Source organism: Chinchilla lanigera, unplaced genomic scaffold (assembly GCF_000276665.1).
Source record: "Chinchilla lanigera isolate Chin_1 unplaced genomic scaffold, ChiLan1.0 scaffold00010, whole genome shotgun sequence".
In the NCBI taxonomy this organism is placed as follows: domain Eukaryota; kingdom Metazoa; phylum Chordata; class Mammalia; order Rodentia; family Chinchillidae; genus Chinchilla; species Chinchilla lanigera.
In genome coordinates, this window is record NW_004955411.1 from 10,050,866 (window position 1) to 10,067,329 (window position 16,464).

The following is a 16,464-nucleotide window of genomic DNA, read 5'->3' on the forward strand; positions in this document are numbered from 1 at the left end:
GGAGAGAGAATTGATGGAAGTTAGATAACTAATCAATTCAGAAATGAGAGGAGAAATGGGGAAAAAGCAAAGAAGAATCCAGAAAGTGAGCCTAAGTAACTTGGGAGAAGGAATGATTAAGATATAATGAATAAGAAAAAATGGAGCAAGAATTCAGTAGAATTCTTGAGTCAACGTTAATCACTTCCATCTTTCTAGGAATTTATCCATTTCATGTAAGTTGTCGAGTTTCTTAGCATAAAGTAGGTTGTAGTATTCTTCAGAGTCCTTTTGATTTCTATAAGATTGATTGTGCATTCCCACTTTCAGTCTTGATTTTGGTAATCTGCTCTCTCTATATCAATGTAGATCTCTGAATTCTTAATAAATAAAATGCTGGCTGACAACTACGTGGAGACATTTAAGAGAATAAACTATCTCTGCGTAAGTGCTCAGCTATAGTCTGATGTATTATATATATATATATATATCACACATACATATGACCAGGGTGTTTTGGTATTATACATAACTGAACATCATCACAAGGAAAAATACACTATACAGTCATTATCATGAATGTCTTAATTACCTGTGTCCAATTCTTTCATCAAAGATTATTGTCATTTACTCTGAAAATATCCTTTACAGTGCCAAATTTTCAATTTCTGGGTCTCATTTATCTTCATTAAGTGATTTTTTTTAAGTCTTGCCTAAATTGCTAGACAGACAGACAGACAATTGGCAATTTCAAAAAAGTAGTCTGCTATATTGCAGCAGAACCATACTACAAAGACAGACGTCATTCTCAGCCACTTGTTCTTGAGTTCATTTTCTTTAATTTATGACGTAAGTATGCCAATCAAGAAGGTTTCTTCAGATCGAACCCTGGGTGAAACAGCTAACAATGCTCTTTTCATGAAAAAAAAAATACATACCCTAGCCTCCAAAAACATTACAGACAAACTTACCGGCACCTTTTATCTGTTGCTCCTATATGAAGCATGATTTTCTCAATAGCTATCTCCTTAGAACTTAACGAAGAGTCCTGAGTCTTACTATTCTGGTAAACCTGTTTCACTTGATTTCACCGGTAATCTTGATTTTGCACATTTGAAGCATATTCTGCTTCTGAACCTCCCCCACCCAATATTCTGGACAGTCATCATCTTCCCGCACTTCAGCCTTCTGCAACTGTTCTGGTCAGTCTTACAGACGTCTCCACGCCACTCCTTTAGTTTTACTATGCCTTCCTTGTTACAGGATTAAAGGTGAATGGCTGCAGAAAGAATTCATTGTTTGTGGACAAAATCTACAACTTCCCTGTGTTCTTTGTGTTTTGTTTTATTTTTGTGGCAATGTTTCGTGTTGTTATCTTCACAGAATCATTTATAAAGAAATAGAGTTCATACTAGTGCTTATCTTTCACTAGCAAAAAAACTCTTGCCCTATCAAAGAAATTTTATATAATAGTTCACTATATAAAATAGACCACAAAGTGCAAGTGCTCTGGTGATGGTTTTTAAAGAACTAGTGCCTCCCAAACTTGGTCAGCCCTTGCTTTTTCGTACCCAATTCAGCCACAACCTCCAGGGGTGCTTCACAGTTATGGAGTACAACAAGAAAATTATAGTATCTTTAAATATGGAAGCTGCCATTTGCACAGAATATCAGTTTCAAATACAATAACTGAATTACTTCAGGAGGTTCCTTTACTACAACATCAATAAGACATAAAATTCATTTTTTCTCTCTTTAATCAAATACACATAATATAAAACTTTTCACAAATTTATATTTGGAAAACTCTCCCTTTTTCAAAAGCAGTCTAGGAATGGACATAGCATCAATTTAAACACACTAATTATTAGTGTAGCATATCAGGAGGAATAATTAGTGATTTTTCCCACAGCAGCTTTCAATACAGCACAAGATATCAAGCATACATTAACAGTGAAATGGATCAAAATTATTCTTTATTGAACATCTGCTTACATGTCTGCTGCTTCTGGCTACAGATAACCCTGCAATATTGAGTAAGCTTCCATAATATTTCCATCAACTAAATTGTAGTAGTGAATTACCTATATGTTCCCTAGGTGTATTTTCCAGAGACTAGAGCATTAACCTTCCCAATTGGTATATGTACTCAGCACAGATTTAACTTTAAAAAGAAAAAGTTAAACACTCCAAAACAAGTCAAACAGCATACTGTAAACAAACAATTGTTACATTTATACATATAATCCAGGTTCATACAACTTCTGATTACACAGTATTATAGAGGTAATTATAAACCAACAATTTTCCAAACTATTTAATTCTTGTATGTATAACTAAACATTTGCCTTAGAAAATTTTAACACTTTGAGAAATTAATTCTTTCACAATTAGGCTTTCATCATAGTATCTCTGCTCACCAAAAATAATAATTTTTAAAAATCATGAAAAATAAAAAGCCAATTACTACCTTGGACAAAGCTGTCCAGAATAGTTAAGTGTTCTTATTTTCTTTCCACTGTAATCTATCATTTACTCCAAAAGAGACAATGTGCTGTTGAAAATGAAATATGACACTCATGCAGGTCATGGTCTAAACCGACCTGAACAATAACAGCTTAATTAAAAAGCAACAAGAATAGAGACGTAACTATTGCAGCAAATGCAAACTTCAGGCCATCAACAGATCAAAAATAATGACTGGTGTGCCTACTTTAAGCTCACTGATGTTGTATTTAAAAAGCAGGGGAACAGATAAATGACAAAACTCCTAAATTGTTTCTCTCAAATGAAAAAGTTATTCTTAGTACATCACTCTCAAATTATGCACTTCACTCATATTTTCCTTTATAGATTATTCAGAAGAGGCAATCCTATTCAAACCTAGTAAGTTTTCCCTGACAGTTTCACACAGAAAGTTACTAAAACCACAATTTTGGTGAATTTCCTTTTAATCATATAAACATTATAAACTACAGTAAAGAAATCAGACCCTTTCTTATTTTATCTAGAATGATCTATTACCAAATCTGTTTATACTGTGAGAGCAATCACAAATCATGAAAGACGCATCTCAACTCCACGGCGAACTAGCACCCATGCTTATTCCACAAGGGCACTGCCAGCGGTCCCTGCGTCGTCCTTTCAACAATGACAAACTCGTCAGCGTTGCCAAACGCCTCATAAAACACCAACAAATCTTGGATTGCACGCTCCTCAATCTGAAAAGTGGGGGAGAAAAAAGGAGCTCTGCTTTAATGTATTACACACAACTACGTAGGATCCCACTTTACATGGGTACCATACAGCAGGGTTACACCACTTACAGTGCTACCTCGGGTCACGAACTCCATTCCACCCACCAGGATGGCTGTGCTCGTGCAGGGAAATGGCCGCACCTGTGCTCCTAGGCTGATGTGGAGTTCACAAAAGGAAGCAAAATTTTGCTCCATGCTCCTGTTCGTGAACCACAGTGCTTGTGGAATCATCTGTGAATGGAGGTACAAGGTACAGATACCTCACTTTCTCTTGGTAAAGACATAACTTGAGGCCAGATCTAGAATAACCAGCTTCCCATTGAGGTGGTCAGGACGGAGGTTCCACCTGGTTGGTTTTGGGATCCACCTTTCAGCGTGTCTGGGTGGGTCATGAAGGTCTTGGGGTTCATGTCCGGCCCCCACGCCTTCCACTCTGGCACTCATCCTCTGCTCTGCTTCACAGCTCCCATGAACTGAGCAGCCTGGCTCCACCACACCCTTCCACCATATCTCTGCCTTGGAGCCAACTGATCACAGACTGAAACTGTGAGCATGTAAGCCCTTCTTCCTCTAAGCTGTGGGTGCTGGGTGTTGTCTACTACCTGACTAATAAGAGAAACTGGTGCTTGAGATGTGGAGTGATTACCATGGCTATATAGACCAGGTGGTTCAGAAGCCTTTGAAACTGGTTTGTGGAAGTCTGGCAAAGTGTGGACATGCAGGCGAGAGACGCCCTAGAATGTTGTGAGCAGGGTTTGGTGGGCAATCTTAGAGCTTAGCAGGCAACATTAGCAGACCAGCATGTTGACAGGAATGCAAACAGTGAAAGCCAGGCCCATGTAGCTTCTCTCAGAAACAAGGTCTCCACTGGCAGCTGGACAGGAGGCCACATGTGTTACACTCTGGGAGAAAATTTTTCTACATTTGGCCCATGTCCTGAGACTTTGTGGAGGACTGAGATTAACGGCAGTGGACTCATTAATCTGGAGGAGGACATTTCAAGATAGCCTAACATTCAGTTTGTAGCATGGGTACGGATGGCTGCTTTTAGTCAGATTTATAGGGAGAATGAGAGGCAAAAGGCAGAGCAGAAAAATTTGAAAAACTTAAATTTGGGCTCAAAAGTTAGGGCCGCAGGAGGTGGCTTCTAAAGACATTAGTGCCATTAAAAAGAAGCAAAGTACTTTATACAGGGACAAGAAGAAAGATACCTTGAGTGTATCTCAGGGATCAACAAGACCCCACTCATTGTAGGCTTAAAGGTACAAAAGTATCCATCCTTCTTTTGTGAAGAGTCCCTGGAACCCCTGCTAGAGAAGGGCCTTCTAGGGAATGAACTCCCTGGTATTCATTTCACTATGCTTAATCATGTAGGTATTCAGAGGCTGCTGCAGCCATGTTCCAAAGAGGCCTGACTACTGTTCTCACTGACAGTAGATGCTGGCTTTGCCCACATGACTCTTTTTACTGGCATGCGAAGTTGTGGGGTCAGGGATACTTTACTGATTTTAGAGCAAGGCCTAGCTGTGGGAATGAAGTCAAAGGTGCAGTAAAGACCCTAGGAAGTTGAAGATGCCAGGAATGTAGAATGTCTGCTCAGGGAAGCTGCAGGCTATGAATGCAGTCACTGAAAAGAGAAGCTGTGTCAGCTGCAACTAGCAAGACCATAGGGGTGAAGCCACCCAAGGCCCTAGGAATGCTCATTTTATCACTGTGCATGTAGGATAACAGATATGGAGCTAGCTGACTTAATGTTTGCCCTGCAGTTGTATTCTCTGTTATACCTTCACTCCTTCCTCATTTGGAATGGGAATGCTTACTGTGTCGCTGTACTCTGGGATTCAGAAGAGACTTTTGAAAGATGCTGGAACTGTTGAGACTTCGGGGAAAGCTGCATTTCAAGGACTGACACAGGATGACTGTATTATAGTTAGGTGGAATTATGAACTTGCTATTTTCTTTATTTGGAGATTATATACTATTTAGGGAGATGTGTTTAGGAAGCAAACTGAAAAGGGGTAAAACGTGGCAGTGAGGGTAAAGTTTCAACTAGGTTTGCTTCGGGATTCACCTCACAGGTTGGTGGAGCATGCTTCCAGGTGTCACTGGGTGGGTCACGAAGAACTTGTGATCTGTGTTCAGGCCTTCACCCTTCCTGTTCTGGCACCCTCCCCCTGCTCTGCTTCCCAGCCACGTGAGCTAAGCAGCTTTGCTCTGCAATGTCTTTCTACAATGACGTGTCTTCCTTAGAGCCGGCGGATCGTGACTGAAACCATGAGTAAACTAAGCCTGTCCTCATTTAAACTGTGAGTGTTGAGTTTTGAGTCTCAGTGATGACAACACATTACACACACCCCTCCTCTCCCTTAAAACTGAATCTTTAAGTAGAAGGAAAAAGAAACTTAAAATTTTTTGAATCCATTCATTCCAACAGTTTTCTTATGAGATACTTTCTATTATTGTGCAAGTGCTCTAAACTTGCTTCTCATGATTTAAAGTGTCAAATAAAATTTATCCTATGTCAAATGACAATTTAGTTTCTTATAAAACTACTGTTCTATTTTTAAAATGATTCACCTGGAAGCAAAAATGTAAACTGTAAAACAATAAACAACAACAGATGACAAAATATGGTAAATATGTAAAAAAAAAAACAGTAAAAAAATCTTGCTTCTGAGTTCTCCAGTGCCACTATGGGTCTACGTCCACGCCTGGCTGTCTAGTCTCTCACCAAGTCTGTACAATCTTAACTTTCCTCAAATAAATTCTTTTTCTTAAGTTAGCCAAAGTTGGTATCTGTTGCTTACAATTTAAGAATTTTAACTGGTACCTAAGCCAAGTATAGCACTAGACACTGTCAAACTCACTTATTGGTCACTTTTAATGTCTAAATAGTCTAAAGCATTACCAAAACTAAACATATAAGCTCCATCACAATTTATTAGTTCCAAATGAATATTTAAATGCTTCAGTCTAGTTTTATATGTCATTTCAATTTTTAATTTGATAGGTAAGTGAACCTGTCCAAAGCAAACAACTACAATTTTCTTAAGATTTAAAGATACATGTAGTGTAGTTATTCCCTAAGTTAAACCCTAATAGGTTTGTTATTTACCTGAATCAGAGCCAAGGGTTTCTCTCGACTTCTGATAAGAGCTGCTTCCTGCTGTAGCTCTTCTTCTACAATAGACGCAAAAGTGACTGGAGCTACCATAGAAGCAGTCACTGAAGAAGACAGCCAGGGACTGTAAGAAGAACCAAAATGAGTTTCAATCCCCTTCTCTAGGATCAGCAGTGAAAAATTTCCTCGGAAATAAATGCTACATCTTTCTCCCCAGTCACAACTGTATAAGAGGACTTAGAAGCTTTTGCAGAGACTATAAAATGATGAGTAATGGAAAAAAGGATTGTTATCATTTTATTTTTTTTAAATTCCAGAAAGGTGGGTTGGAGTCAAAGCAATATAACAAAAACGAACAAACAAAAAAACCCCAAACAACAACAACAAAAGATTACTAAAAGTGCAGAGCAGAAAATACTCAAACAATACATTGTACTTAACATCATAATATTACCAACACAACATTCTCTTTCAATGCTAAGCAAGACGTTAGCTTTAGAGGCCCCAAATCAATCAGTTAACCTTACTTGGGACTGTCCAGAGGTGGTAAATCTGAAATATGGCTGCCTTCTGGTCCTGCGGTACCATGACTAGAACACCTGCAAAACAAATGTTAAAATTGGACATTAATGCTTCTAGTAATGTTTAGTAAACTGCTCATTAATAGATATAGGCTCCTGCCTCAGGAGGCAGATCAGTGTGTACAATCAGACCTACTTTAAAAATTACAACTTAACAAGATAATCTTCAGATACTTCTAATACTACGTTTCAAAATACACAGAAATCAGACACAGTGTTACCTGCGTTCACGAACTTAATTCGTTTCACAACTCTGGAAAAGACAGCCACATTTGTGTTCATTCGGCAAACACGGCCATGGTTATATTCATCGCCGGATACAGAGTTCGCCAACAAAACCATTTGTGAATCAAGGTACCATTGTAATTACCAGATTTTGTGGGTGACTAATATGCTTTGATAAGCCAAGGATTATAAACAAAACAGGAGTACAAGACTTGAGCTAGATGAAGAAACAACATATAAAACAATATATAAAACAGAATTTAGGACAGTATCTAACAAGCTGAGTTTCACTACCTACAAAGACTATAAAAATCAAAATGTTTTAGTCACTTCAGAGGACTTCAGAAGAAGAAAGAATCTGGAAGGCAGTAATAAAAGAGTATATAATGAGGCAGATGGGAAGCATTCTAAGAAAAAACTGACAAAAAAAAAAGTAGTATAATGACTGGCCAAATTGTGGGATTTTAGAGCAAGAAGTTCCCAGAGATCCCCTAAATTAATCAAATGCCTTCCTTAGCAACGAGCAGAGTGACTCCTAGATGAGCACAGAAAGCGAGGCCGACGACACTGACTTCCTGGTTCAGTTACGCGGCTGCTGGGCACTACGCAGTCTGAGCACTATGAGAGGTGCTAAGAATCAGGCTGATTAATGCTCCTCCCTTATTAATCTCTTAAGAGATTAACTAACTCTCTTCCCTTATTAATCAGGCTTATTAATCTCTTCCCTTCAAAAATCTGTGACAGAAGAGATTTTAAAATATATTTAAGCAGTAAAACAGTATGAGAGTATTATGACTGATTATCTACACTAAATATGCAAAGTATTATGGATTCAGAGAACAAAATAAAGTCAAGGAGGGTACATGTGATGGTTTCACCAAGGAAGTAACAGTAACACTGGGGAGAGCAGCTCTGAGGTAGGATTTGGGCTGTACACACACATGCAGTAAAGTTACATGGTTACCGTTTTGGTGGCTTACATAAAGGCAAGTGTTCTCGTCAATAAACAACAAATAACAGACTGGTGGTAAGGAAGCGATTTGAAAAGGGAATACAACTAAAAAGAAATAGTAAAGCCCGAGACTATAGAATGCACTGAAAACTAAAATGTGCAGAGCTGATGTGTATGGGAGGGCAAACGAATGCACTGATAGCCTAAGTATTTTCACGTATATTGTCTCATTTAACCTTTGCGGTACTCTGTGAAAAAAGATGTATGTTATTTTTCATTATGCATAATAGGAAACTAAAATTCAAAGCGTTTTATAAAACTTGCCTCATTCACAAATTGGGTCAAGTAGCAGAGAGCTAATTCAAATCCAGGTTTCTTTTTCACTTATTTCCCTCAGTCTGGAATTCCATGACAAATACCTTTCATTTTTTAAAGGATTGGCTCAATATCACTTTCTTTCTTTTCCTACAGAACTTCAATTGTTATTATAAAGCTTCATATACTATGTCATTATTGCGTACATGTCTGTCTTAATTGCTACACTAGTATCTCAGGATTCCATTTGTTGTGTTCATCTTTGCATCTCAATGTCCAGCAGAACATCTGAAACACATTTGTTTATTAAGAAGTAATTAGAGAATAAATGACTAAAAGGGGAAGGCCAAAGTTCCTTTTTTAAAGTATGTTACCATTTCTTTATGTAGAAGGTAAAATAAAAGCAGTTTTGTTTCTAAATTCCTAATTCCTTTGAATTACTGATAACTTTTTCTTTCAGAAGCAGGTACTGAAATACAAAATGAAGTGAGAGTGGATCTAATTAGAAGATTCTAACTTTTAGTGAAGTTCTAAAAGCTTGAAACCTGCCAGATGTCTACCTGACACCCAGAAGAACAGAAATCTCCAGGACAAAATATAAGACAGCTTCCGGTCAGGAGAAAAATGAAGTTAAAAAAAAAATGAACTAGACAAATGTTAGGATAAACTTATTATGAGATGATGAGAATCTACACTAAATATAAATTCCATATTCTGATGAAATTACCTTGGAAACTAAACAAAAATGCCCTTGGTTAAGTCTCCTGGACGGTCTTAAAGGCAGCCGCCCACCGCTTTGGGACCCAGGTTTTCTAAAGCATTAAAGCATTAATGTAGAACAAAAACAGAATGACTCAAAGTGCTAAAGCATAATCCTGATGCTCTGGGGACCAATTAAAATGTTCTGACATTCTCAAAGAAATGCAAAAATATTTTACAACCAATCATTCCTACTTAGTTGTTAAATAAGGAGCAGCAACTAAAAACTGTCTGTAAAAATCATGTCACTGGCAAAATACCTGAACAATCAGACCAAAGTGTCCTGTATGTGCAGGCCTTGCAAAATCACAGGGAAACAACCAGAGCTTAAGTACAACTATGCAACATGTCGTAATTTATGAAGCACTTTCCTATGTGCTCACTGATACACAAGCCTGAAGTAAGCGGGTGTGATACACACTACAGTCCTCATTTCACACACAGCAAGGTTCAGAAACTGAAATCTGTTTCATAAATCTATAATCCCAGGACGCTTTCCACTGATAATTTTTCAATCAGTAATTTCATTACTTATGCATTTAGTCAAAACAACTTGAAGTTCGTTAAAATTTCATCTGAAGGAAAATGTGCTGAATAAAATCAGGCCGTGATTTAAATGATAAAAAACACTCCAAGCTTTCAAATGATACTTTAGTACCACCGAGCTACAGACACTAACAACAAAAAAACAGACACAGCTTATGGGGAACGGCAGGGGGCAACATAAAAATTTAGCCACTCTTCTACAGAAGACTCTGCTCAAACCAAAGCAGATCCCTCCTGCCAGACAGACTTCAGGAGAGCTAAATTACATTGCTCACACGCTGAGTTTTTATTTTAGGTAAAACTGTATACTAGCTCAATCACAAAAACTTTTATATAAGACAGTTCTTTGGTTTTATAAGTAGCTCTTCTTACTAATTAGATAATTAGAAAAAACAAATGCATCTCTCGTCCAGAATTATACGAGAAGTACGTAAGAAAGACAAAAACGAAAGGAAACATATAAGCAGCAATAAAGCAGTAGAAACCGTAAATCCCTCTCTTCTGCTTTCTCCCCTTTGAACGACACCGCCTTTCTCGCGCTGCCTTTGGCGGAGGGGAGTCACGTTTTCCAACATTAAAACATTAAAGCACGCGTGTCTGACTGTCAGGGCTTCCTGAGATGAGCGCCTCTCGCTCCTGCCCCCCAACACACCACAAGGTCATAAGGACCCCTGTGCTCTTGCTTCAACTCCTAGCATTTCCTCTGAGGATACCGCCCGTTCTTCTCTCAAAAATCCCCTCCGACTTTCAAACATGTGACACTGAAAGGGATCGGTAAGTAAGCGACCTATTTTTCCGTTACTCACACGACTGTAAGTGTGATAATCACATAATGGAACGGAATATAAAAATGTCTGCAGACTACAACAGTTCAAGCCCTTCTCTCCCAGTGACCTTCCTAATAACTCCAGCCCAGTTATTTTTCTTTCTCTGAACCACTTATCTGGCATGTAATCATACGTCACTTTTTGACCTTTTAATACTCTTATATTTTAGCATAGTTTCATTCTTTTTCTGTCATAAAACTTTGAAATGTGTGCCCATTTAAATTTACCAACTACATTTTAAACACGTTAAAGGGTGAGCATGTGTAAACCCAAAAATGTTTTATTTTCACAAAACCCAGTAAAATGTTTTGTTTCTAGCAGATGTCCTGTAATTTAGTGAATGCCTTATTTTGTCAGCATTGCTTTATATTTCCTTCTTTAAAAAGCTTACTACAATTTCTATGGTGAAAGAAAAACTAAAGCTCAACCTGTACGTTTGCTATTTCAAAAATCATTATCAAAGATCAGTCATAGTTATTCAAAACATTAACTTCCATAACAAACACACCACAAATACACGTTTGATCCATACAATTCCTCAATTCAAACTTCAAAAAGTGTACCTCTTATAGCACATTTTTGACAACTAGGAAACCTGCTGTTATAGCACCCTCTAGTGATCAATTATGAAATCACAGGTCCTTAATATTTTGTGAGTTCTAAGACAATTACTTATCCGAGAAAAAACTTTTAAATTTCAATATATATATTAACATTTAAAATATAAAATGTTACAAAATAAACGTTGTTATACTTTCAAATTCATACATTTAAGTCATTCACTATAACTCACTACATTAGAAACAAACATTACTTAAAACAGAGCTACAGCTCTAATTCATTGACTTCTTCAGTCATTCACCCGATGTTCACCCACTACAAGCTAGGAACGGTTCTAAGCATCGGTGCTACTATGGTCAGCAGAGAGACATCTTCCTTGCTCTCGTGGAACACAGAGTTAAGTATGCAGACAAGAAAACACTTGTAGCAGATAATCATTAAACGAAGAGTCACACCAACAGGTGTTGTAACTGTGGAAGGTAAAATGAAGGACAAGCTGGGCTTTTCCAAAATATGGGACCAAACAGACTGAAGACAGTCAAACCCAGTCAGTCAAAAGGCAAAAGCAAACAAAGAAGAAAGCGTATCTGAGAACACTCCACAAAGGCTGGACCACGAAGGTTGTGCTGTGAAACAAAAATAAAGAGGGCGGCAGGGGCAAAGGATGTAGATCTTGAAGATCTTATTAAGAATTCCAGCTTCTATCCTAAGAGCAACAAGCTCTGGATCTCAGACACAGCAGCAAGAATGAGGGCCAAGCTCTCGAGGACAGGTTAGTGTACGCCTTAAAGAAATATTACTGAAGAGTGTTAGTGACTGCCATGTCCTGGTGCAAGGTACCAGCGAGGACACAGAGGGCTTAAAGACTGCAGTGCTGCTGAGGAAGAAAGATCAGGAAGAACGAGTTGTTTTATGGTTGTTTTATGTATATTTTGCTTGATTTTTGTTTTCCTAAAAAGATGTATGAGGAAAATATTAAGTTTGCCTTTGGACACAAAGCCTGAGGTGCTCCTCATCCACCTTATTTACCTAATTTCACTGTGTGACTTCTGGCTTTTTTCTGCAAAGTCAAAATGACCACAGAAGGTAAACAGTGAATCAACTCACTGAGATAGCTACCACAGCACAACTCGTCACTCACAAAAGAGGACTTCCAGAAAGTGCAAAAATGATGGGGTAAGTGTATTGGAAGTAAGGGGGAGGGCCAGGGATATAGCTTAGCAGCACAAGCGCCTGGCTGGCAAGCGCAAGGTCCTGAGTTCGATTCCTGGTACCAAAAAAAAAGGAAGAAAGAAGAAGGAGTATTTTGAGAAAAGTTAATGGCAATGTGTCTCTTACTGTAGTGTTTTAAAAATTTATTATACCTCATATTAAGACTATAAATGTCAAAACTGTACCCAGTTTATATCTGTGATCCCATCGTATGCTGGGTGTGGTGGTGCATGCCTGTAATCCCAGGACTTGGGAGGCTGAGGTAGGAGGATTGCTGTGAGTTCAAAGCCAGCCTGGGCTACAAAGTGAGTTCAAGGCCAGCCTAAACTGCAGTTGTCAAAAAGAAAAAAAAAAAAAAGGTAGGCCCATCATAAACAATGCATTTCTGACTTACAAATGTATATGTAACAAGACTTACATGGTATCTTTTATATGTCAGAGTTCTAATTATGACTTTTATTTTAAAATAGCACTCCCCTACATGTATTTAAAATTACAGAGGTAAACTAGATGACTTCTACCGATTCTTTCTGGTACCAGGAATCAACTCAGGATCTTGCATTTGCCAAGCAGACGCTTGTACCACTGAACTACAGCCCAGGCCCTTACCGATTCTTTCTGATCTCTAATTTTCTAATAAAACGGCTAAAGAATTTCACTTCTAAATGTACGTATCCTTAATAATGGCAGCCATTCACAATATCAGCAATAAAAATGTCTAAACATCTTATCTAACCAATAGTTTCCAAACAGTACTGTTACAAGTCAGTTCCTCTGGAGCTACCTAGAGGGAAGGTGTCTGGTGTGAGGTTAAACTACTACGGTTACCTGTCCTCTCCTTGCTTCACCTAAAGGTACCTGTTTGATACACTGCAATGGGACACAAGATTTCATTTTTAAAAAGGAGGAGTAAAAGTTTTATAACTAGCAAAATAAAGGATTTATTATTACATAGAACAATCTGGCCACAACTGACATTGTGATTACATTTTTGTTTTATCAAATCACTCTAAGGATTGATATTTTTATGAGATGTCATAGTAACAGAAACAAAAACCTAAGTCTTCATTTATCCAAACATTTTCAAACATTTTCCTTTTTTCAAACATTGGCTTTCTAAAATCTCAAGGACTTTTCCTTTGGAGCTATGATTAAGAATTTATATACAATATCAGGGAAGTCATTTTTATTAAAATATTGTTTAAAATTATGGATAAATTTTCACATAGGTTTTTAAAATATGAAATCTTTTAAAAATACACTGGACTTTAAAATCCACTACCAAATAGCTCCAGAAAAAATAACACCCAAAGGTATGATAATCTATTATCATACCAATTAAGTAGACTGTGGCATATCCATGCAAAGAAATACAATGAATATACAGTACATACCACCATCAATGAGTCTCAAATAGTTGTGCTGAATAAAAAATGATTCTATGAAAGGGTACACAATGTATGGTTCCATTGATATAAAATACTAAAATACACAAGCTAACTGATACAGAACAAAGCAGAATGGTAATGGACTGGGGGGAAGGAGAGTAAGAAAAACTGAGAATGATGATTACGTTTGCAATCTTGAATGTGGTATGAATTTCATGGGTGTATGCCACAACTACAGATTACAGAGTTTAAATACACGCACTTGACTGTAAACCCAATATTTTCAAGAGAGAAAGGAATAGCTGTGCTTCTTTTAAGTCTGAATGTACGAAAGGCTGCCTGTCAGTTGGCATGGTAGTGCATGCATGTAACCCTTGCAGAGTCGGTGACTGAGGTAGAAGGATGGCAAGTCTGAGATCAGCTTGAGCAGCTTAGCAAAACTCTGTCTCAAAAAAATAAAATACGGTGGGGGTGTAGTCCAGCAACGCCTCGGTTCAGTCTCCATTACTGAAAAAATAAAATCTGCTTCATAAGATGTTTAAGGTCATTTCAGAGCGTAAAGCCACCATATAATATTTAAGTATAACATATATTAAAGTTTTTTTACCTTATAACTTTCGGAGCCTGAGAATTTTCAATTCTTTTACAACAAGGTTTTTTGACATGATCTCCTGCACTATGGTTAATAACAGATTTTTTGTCTTCTAATGAGAAATCCCGGAATGACTTGGATGAAAATGAAAGTAGAGAAGATGTCCTATAAAAGAAAGCAAAGGTCATGTTATAGCATCCACTTTGTAAAAGAGCATTGCTGGAGGTTAAACAGACAACAGAACGTAAGCCAACAACTTTACAATGATACAGTCTTCAACGTGATACTGAATTACTGCCATCTCTGGTGAACCAACCAAAACTCCGCAGTAAGAAAAAGGGGCCAATGGATACCGACACCGCAGGTAAACCAGATACTGATATGACACTGAAACAGCTATGCCTCAGAGTACAGAAACAAATGACTTAACAAACAGGTAAACCTCGCAGAAGAAAAGAAACAACAAAAAAAGAACAAAATGGAATTTCAAGAATTGTAACACAATAAAAACAAAATTCCCTTGAATGAACTTGGCAGACTGAGAGTGAATAAACTTGCGATAGATAAATCAGTAGAAAAATTTGAATCTGAAAAAGAGAAAATAAATGAATGAGGAAAATTTGAATCCACAGTGGTGATTTATGGACTCTTTAAAGGTCTAACCTGTATGACTGGATGCAGGAATAGAAGCAGAGGGACACAGCAGACAAAATACAGAAACTATGGTTAAAGTTTTCAAAATTTGAGAGAAGACATAAATTTAAAAATATGAGAATTTTAGCAAATACTTAAAAAGATAAATGCAAAGAAAATCATACTTAGGCACAAAATAGGCACAACTACTGAAAGCTAAAGGTAAAAAGAAAATCTTGAAAGTAGCCAAACAAATACAATACAATAGGAAATGGGGCCGGGCGTGGTGGTGCACGTCTGTAATCTTAGCACTCAGGAGGCCGATGCAGGAGGATCATTGGGAGTTTGAGGCCAGCCTAGGCTACAAAGTGAGCTCACGGCCAGCCTAAACTGCATAGTGAGACCCTGGCTCAAAAAGACAAAAAAGAAAAAAATTGGAAATGGGTAGGATGCTTCAGAAAAAAATGGAGGCTAGAGAACTGGAAAGATATCTTTAATGTATTGACAGGAGAAAAAATGTCAATGCCACCTACAGCTATGTTAGTGTGCTTAGAAGAGGATCCTCCCAAAGTCAAGCCTTGAAATTGTTATAGCCTGGTCAAACCTTCATTTCAACAGCACTGTCAGAAACCCTGAGCTAGAAACACAGAACAAGGATCTCCGAGCCACAGGAACTGTACGATAACGAACACTGGTTGTTTAAGGCACTCTGGGATAATTTATGATGGTATTATAAAAATTAAAAGAATAATAAGGAAATATTATACACTTGATGTGAATAAATTTGACAAATTACATGGTATGGACAAATAGCTTGAAAAAACAAATTAAAAGAATAAATTCTATACAGTTATACTAGTTCAAAATTGAATTAGCCTCAACAGTTTTTAAATTAGAGAATTGATAAACTGATTCTCAAATATATACGAAATCCAAAAAGCCCATACATTTTTTAAAAAACATGAAAGTTGCAAAATCAACATAGGTATGAGGACTGACAGTATCAAAAATCAAAGAAAAGCAGAAAGAACCCATTAGACGCTCAGCTATACTGTATGGTTGTTTTACTTTCAATAGTTGAATTGTCAGGGGCTGGGGCTTTAGTTCAGCAGCACCTCGCCTGCTGCAAGCGCGAGGTCATGAGTTTGATTCCCGGTACCAGGAAAAAAAAAAAAAATAGTTGAATTGTCAAAGCATTTCAACAAGTGGTATAACTACAATTGGAAGTCCTTATAAAAAATAAACCTGAGCCCTAGCTCATCCCATACTCCAAAATCAATGAGAAGAATAGTTAATATAAAGTTAAATAACCTAGAAAATAACTAGACACTATCGTAAGTTAATATGCAACACTTCCTTAGAGGACACAGTTGTAATCATCAAATAAAGATTTGGTAAGTTAGACCTAACCAAATTTAAAATTTCTGCTCCGGCCATTGATATTTTCCTACTAATCTATCCATAACTGTGTTAAGTTTGTAATGTTCCTATCCTATTTCATAATGTATGTTTATTA

General features: G+C 37.4%; 1 protein-coding gene across 5 annotated transcripts in view; it reads right to left on the minus strand.

Annotated features, from left to right (window-relative positions):
* Nucleotides 1-1,718: 1,718 nt before the first annotated feature.
* Ibtk (inhibitor of Bruton agammaglobulinemia tyrosine kinase) overlaps nucleotides 1,719-16,464 on the minus strand; it is a 79,620-nt gene continuing 64,874 nt past the window's right edge. For all 5 annotated transcript variants that reach the window (XM_005377682.2, XM_013510860.1, XM_005377680.2 and 2 more), the window contains exons 26-29: nucleotides 14,331-14,480; nucleotides 6,885-6,956; nucleotides 6,352-6,481; nucleotides 1,719-3,200 (exon numbers count right to left, since the gene is read on the minus strand). In XM_005377682.2, the coding sequence (XP_005377739.1) occupies nucleotides 3,069-3,200; nucleotides 6,352-6,481; nucleotides 6,885-6,956; nucleotides 14,331-14,480 (484 nt within the window). In that variant the 3' untranslated portion in view covers nucleotides 1,719-3,068. The remainder of the gene's footprint in view (nucleotides 3,201-6,351; nucleotides 6,482-6,884; nucleotides 6,957-14,330; nucleotides 14,481-16,464) is intronic.